Source organism: Hyaena hyaena, unplaced genomic scaffold (genome assembly GCF_003009895.1).
Source record: "Hyaena hyaena isolate Hyena2069 unplaced genomic scaffold, ASM300989v1 scaffold_288, whole genome shotgun sequence".
Lineage (NCBI taxonomy): Eukaryota > Metazoa > Chordata > Mammalia > Carnivora > Hyaenidae > Hyaena > Hyaena hyaena.
Window position 1 is genome coordinate 838,837 of NW_024080922.1, and position 6,290 is coordinate 845,126.

Genomic DNA, 6,290 nt, shown 5'->3' on the forward strand with positions numbered 1-6,290 from the left:
AACTAATTTGACAATAAACTATTTGTAAAGAAAAAAAAGAAAGAAAGACTTAAAAAAATATATTTCTCGTCCATCTTTGTTATCTCTCCTCTTTCTTTTCCTTTTCCTCCTGCAGGAACCTTTACTGGACAGATTGGAACAGAGATAGTCCCAAAATCGAAAGTTCCTATATGGACGGCACGAACCGGAGGATTCTGGTACAGGATGATTTGGGCTTGCCCAACGGGCTCACATTAGACGCCTACTCGGCTCAGCTCTGCTGGGTGGACGCAGGTAATGGAAATCCCCATCCCCGGGCCTGGCTCCTGGGGTTGCAACAGTGCTTTTTTTTTTTTAACCTAAACAGTTATTCTTACCCATTGTGGGCTGGCATCTGTTAAGGGGAAGCAAGAATAAGATACCTGTCTTATTTTCCTACACAAAATCAGCTGCCTGTCTTTGCTCTGAAATGTATTGTTTCTCTAGGCTTGACGGCATCCAGGGCAAGTGCTCGTCTTCTAAATCAGGGCTCTGCAAACTCTATGTAGCCCATGGGCCAAATCCAGTCTGTTCTGGTACCACCCGGGTGCTAGAAATGGTTTTTATTTATTCATTGTTTTGAGAGAGAACACATGAGCAGAGGAGGGAGACAGAGAGAGAGACAGAGACAGAATCCCAAGTGGACTCCACGCTGTCAGCACAGAGCCCGACATGGGGCTTGAACTAATGAACAGTGAAATCTTGACCTGAGCCAAGGTCAAGAGTTGGATGCTTAACTGAATGAGCCACGCAGGCGCCCCTGGGTTTTACATTTTTAAATGTTTATGTTTTAAAGGGTTACATAAATGCCTCCATGATGTCCTGATTTTGCCTCTTGGCCCACAAAAGCTAAATTAATTACTCTCTGGCCCTTTGAGAGCAAGTTTGCTGAGACCTGGAATTGTTCTCATCCTATTATTATCTCTCTGTTATGCAATTCATGACTTCCGTCCCTGTCTTGTGCATCTGTTCCCCAAGGACCCTGCCCTGGGGTGTCCCTCAGGGGATGGAGGGGCAGGATGCTCACTTGGGAGCAAGGTCAGTCATCCCTCAAAGGGTCTGTTGAGTACCTGCGCTGTTCCCAGTACGCCAGGTGCCCTGGGGGTGCAGGAACTGTGTCTCAGGAGGGAAGCATACACACAATTAAATCAACATGCAAGCCGGAAGCTGTCCCTAAGGCAGACACTGATACGAGGCTGTGCTCGGCTGCATTCAAGGTGCAGGTTAGCAGTTGTTAGTAGCTCTGACTGCAGGGAGGGAGAGTCTGGGTGGCTTGGGGGGGTGGGTAGGGACTTGAGGGAGAGGTGGAAGATATCCTTGTTCCCAACCCCCCACCCCCTATCCCTAGTTGCTATGAGAATGGGCGGGACAAGGAATGGTCCCTCTGCCCAGCCCACATGGAAACCAGGTATGGGTCCCCCAGCGGAGGTGGGTGTTGACCAGTGAGAGCGGCAAGGCAGGGCGAGGAGACCACTTTCCGCTGTTGAAGGGCAAGTCACGTGTGTCCTCCGGGATCTGTCATCGTAAGGCTGGCTTTCTGGCACCCTTGCCCTTGTTACCCATTTTGATACCATGGGGCCATTTCTTGTTTGAACAGCTTGTCTTCGCTCCACACAGGCACCAGTCGGGTGGAGTGTCTGAAGCCGGGGCAGCCGAGCAGACGGAAGGTTCTCGAGGGGCTCCAGTACCCTTTCGCTGTTACAAGCTACGGGAAGCATCTGTATTACACGGACTGGAAGACGTACGTCAGCTGCTGGAGCATTACCGGGTTGGGGGGCGGCGGGGGCCGGGGAGGCTACCACCCTGTCTCTGGGAGGCCGGGCCCTTGCTCTGTGGCCTCGGCTTGACATTCCAGTGTCCAGAGACGTTCGCCTTCTGCCTCAGGAGGGGAGGGTGTGGGAGAGTGAGACCCTGGGGGCCAGGAGGGACTGTTTATCATCCCAGTGCTCCTGGATGGGCAGCTTCAAGTCTGTGGACTTGAACTTCATGAGCATGTCCATTCTTCCCCCAGGAGCTGCCCCAGGCTCACTTGGCCAGCAGGCTCCCTGCCTACCCCGTACCCTTACTTCATTCTCCTTAAACTGCAATATTCCCACAGCCCCTTCTTGACCAGCCCTTCCTGCGAAAAGGAGGGGTTCAACCAAGCCAGCAGCTGTGGTCGGGGGCATCTGGAGAGAAAGCCGATTTCCCAGCTTGAAATTTAGAGCTGAGGGGAGAGCTAGCTCAACTTTGTCCTTTTTTATTTTTTAATTTTTTAAACACTTATTTATTTTTGAGAGAGTGTGAGCAGAGGAGGGACAAAGAGAGGGGGAGTCACAGAATCTGAAACAGGTTCCAGGCTACAAACTGTCAGCACAGAGCCCGATGCGGGGCTCGAACCCATGAACCGCGAGATCATGACCTGAGCTGAAGTTGGCTGCTTAACCGACTAAGCCACCCAGGTGCCCCTGTCCTTTTTTTTTTTTTTTTTTTTTTTTTAAAGAAGCCAGAGAAATGCAGGCTTGTTCCCGCCACAGGAAGAGGGAAGGATGGCTGGGAGGTGAGGCCAGCATGTCACTTCACGGCCTCCAGTTTATCCCCCAAACCACAGAAGAGGGTGCCCAGTAAACGGAAGGCTGGAGCCATCATGTGTGTCTACTTTCTGCCCTTCGGTGTTTTGTAGGAATTCCGTGGTTGCTGTAGATCTTGCCATTTCCAAAGAGACGGATACGTTCCACCCACACAAGCAGACCCGGCTGTATGGCGTCACCACGGCCCTGTCTCAGTGTCCCCAAGGTAACTCCCCCGTGCTCTTCCCGGTCAGGGGCTGGGGATGACCGGAGGCTCCAAGCCCACACCCTTCCTACTGCCTATGGGGCCCCTACCTACCCTGACCACCTCGCAGGTGAGACGCCCTCCCTTCCATTAGCAGCCTGCATTATTTAATAAGCGAGCCGAATCAGTTAGCAGAAAGCATTAGGGAACAAACTAGAAATGGTGGACAAGGGTGAGGAAAAGTATTGAATCTTGGGCTCGGTCAGGAAGTGGGTGGTCTTCAGGTTCCAAATAGGAACATCCTATTTGAACGATCTCTGTGGCCTTAAGGGTCTGTCCGCTTGGCCTAACAGCCACAATAGTAAACACCTCTAATGATAATCGCAGATGTGGACAAGGTGCTTACTGTGAGCCAGGCCTTTACATATGTTAACTCAGGTGCTCTTTATTCAGTCTTCCACTTAGTCCTCACAGCATCCCCACGAGGCAGGTACTATTCTTGTGCTCCTTGTATACATAAGGACACTGAGGCCACTTGTCCAATGTCACATGGCTCATGGTGGCCCCAGCAGGGGGGTCAGCCAGGCACCCTGGCTCCAGGATCTGTTGCGCTGCCTCCTGGAGACCTCTCCCCTCGTTCACCCCCCTTGGCTTCCCACCTCCCCGGGTCTAGCGCGAGGTCGAGCGGACAGGCTAGACGGAGAGGATTTTGTGCTTGAAAACTCCAGCTCCACGTTACCACTAGAGCTGGAAGACCCTCCCTGAGACCGTCAGTAACTCTCATGGTAAACCCGCACAGTCCCCAACTCAGGAATCGCTGCTTTTGCCCATCTGGCGAGTCCGTCACCGTGAGGATTCCCTATTCCAGAAGCACCCAGAAGCTCAGTCTCCTGGAACCCGAAAACTGATGCGTGGGCTTTTCCCTTAGATGGCTGCTGAACTGATGTCTGCCTTTTCCAGGTCACAACTACTGCTCGGTGAACAACGGTGGCTGCACCCACCTCTGCCTGGCTACCCCCGGAAGCAGGTCCTGCCGTTGCCCTGATAACACCCAGGGAGTTGACTGCATCGAGCGGAAATGAAGACAAGAAGGCCTCATTCCCTCGGCAGGTACTCAGCATCACCCTACTTGAAAGGGTCCAGACTGAAAACTGTCCGACCTGGTGGCCACCAGGCCCAGGTCCTACCCAGCCGGAGCCCCGACAGCGTTCCCCTCTGTTCCCCAAAACATATGCCCCGGGGTTCTGGAATGGGAAAGCCCCTTCTCCCTATGCAAAGACAGAAAACCCCCTGACTCCAACCCTCAGATGAACAGACACAGCCCCCGAGTGAGGATTATGTGCCCACCCCAGTGCTCTGGAAACTGTGCCCAGTTTATCCCCCCAGTGATGGGCAGGGCCTGCCCAGGCATGAGCCGGCCCCTCCCCTGTGGCCTCATAAGCTCAGCCTCACTCTGAGTTGCCCACCATCTTGTAACTCCCCGACACGCCAGCCAGGGCCGCCTGGGCCAGGCTGTGACTGAAGGAGGGAGTTAACCCTCCCACTCATTTTTCTCTTGGTGCTCTGATTTCCCTCCCTACACTCCTGGCTTTCTACTCCTGTACCACCTGCATCCTGCCCAAGGCCCCTGCTATAGTGAGCAAGCCCTGCCATTTTGTTCAAAACCCACCGTGTCTTCAGGCCACGTGGATACACAGGGATGATCATGAGCAGTCCCTTCCAGATACGTTACTGGCATTTCGGCAGTAGCCCTGGGGAGGTAGGCAAAGCCTTCAATCAAGGGAGTGCCCAGTGGTAGGAATTTCAACGTGTAGAGTCGGGTTTTGAGGACGTAGATTCTTTGGATGTGCCTTAAATTACACCAGTGGTTACCGAACTGTTCCACTTTGCCCAAAGCACCTGGATCTGAACATCTGCTCCCTTGAGCAACATGGCCCCACTGCAGGCACCCAGGCCCAGCCTGCCCACTTCAGGCTTAGCTGGGGCTGGGACCGGGGATGACCCGTCTGTAGGTCTTCATCTCCCACCTCCACTGGTAAGAGCCAATCTACAGTCAGCACGAGCCGTGTCTCCTTTGTTTTCCCCTCTGTTCATGGCCCTTGCTGGCTGTGTTCCCATCTAAGAGGGCCAGAGTGAGTATTTATACTCCTGACCCAGAGTGAGTATTTGTACTCCTGACCCTTTATTGCTCACTGGTGTAATTAAAGGGACCACCACGAGATGTCACATGTATGTTTCTACAGTCTGTTTGGAAACATATCCTGGCCGTGCGAGCAGCTTTTTATCAGCTGTTGCCCAGAGATGCAAAACAATAGGAATTTTGGATTGAAAGTGAGGCATAAGGAGATGGAGTCAGTAAAGACTGGGGTAAGGGAGTGGAGAAGGCTCAGCGGAAAGTGTCACAAAGCGGTTGATCAGGAGCAGGAGTGGAAAACCCAAGAGGAAAGGAGAGAGGAGGGTATTTAACAACAGCAAGAAGAAAAACTCTCCAAAGAGAAAATGGGACCTTTCTCTTGAGGAGATGGAAGGATTTGCCTGTGTTTCTCCTTGGGGAAGGGGTCCTTCCCCTTATCTGCAAACCTGAGTACACTCATCACCCCCCCACAACCCGTACCCCTCCTCACTTTCTCCTCAAGTGCGATGGCTTCACGGTGGAGCCTGGACCGGGAAGGAGCCTTGCCCCCCGAATGACTGGCGTTCCTTCTGAGAGCCAAATGCAGTCCTGAGAATCACGCCGTTTGGGGAACATGTGGGTCTTTTATCCAGCCCAGCCCCATGGATCAGTTTTGCCTTTTTATATTTATCATTCCATATCAAGCCCTCTATATCAAATGTTCGTCATCATTTTGTATAATTTTTATAACTGTTTTATTCATTTTACTAGATTCATCCTAAAAGTTTTCAAATGGTAAATTCTTAAACTGTGGAAACCACTGAAGGTGCTTATTAACTGTTCCCGCCCCCCAGATTTTTACAAGTATTGGATGATTTCTTGAGTTTACAGTTGTATAAATATCAGTGCAGAAAATAAAATTTGTTTCTTAAAAAAAAACCTTTATCCTGTTTGAATAAAGAAGTTTAATGTTGGGGGGCTGATTCACAGTGAGTAGGTAGCCATTTAATAATCTGCAAAATCTATGGGCATGGAGGAGGGCACTTTGGGGATGAGCACTGAGTGTTATGTGGAAACTAATTTGACAATAAACTATTTGTAAAAAAAAAAAAAAAGAGTCTGCTATGGTTTCACATGTACCCCAATGTTCATAGCAGCACTCTCCACAATAGCTAAAACATGGAAAGAGCCTAAGTGTCCATCAACGGACGAATGGATCAAGAAGATGTGGTTTATCTATACCATGGAATACTACATGGCAATGAGAAACAATGAAATCTGGCCATTGTAGCAACATGGATGGACCTTGAGGGTGTTATGCTGAGCGAACTAAGTCAGGCAGAGAAGGACAAATATCATATGTTTGCACGTATAGGAGGATTAGGAGGAACTTGACGGAGGAACA

At 51.0% G+C, this 6,290-nt stretch overlaps 1 protein-coding gene across 2 annotated transcripts in view; it reads left to right on the forward strand.

The window, feature by feature from the left end:
- NID1 (nidogen 1) overlaps positions 1-5,824 on the forward strand; it is an 88,684-nt gene extending 82,860 nt beyond the window's left edge. Inside the window, exons 17-21 of one of the 2 annotated variants that reach the window (XM_039247165.1) lie at positions 116-273; positions 1,636-1,759; positions 2,681-2,793; positions 3,733-3,882; positions 5,409-5,824. In XM_039247165.1, coding sequence (XP_039103096.1) covers positions 116-273; positions 1,636-1,759; positions 2,681-2,793; positions 3,733-3,854 — 517 coding nt within the window. In that variant the 3' untranslated portion in view covers positions 3,855-3,882; positions 5,409-5,824. Of the gene's footprint in view, positions 1-115; positions 274-1,635; positions 1,760-2,680; positions 2,794-3,732 lie in introns of both variants that reach the window. The other variant, XM_039247164.1, reaches the window with a different exon arrangement.
- Positions 5,825-6,290: the final 466 nt, after the last annotated feature.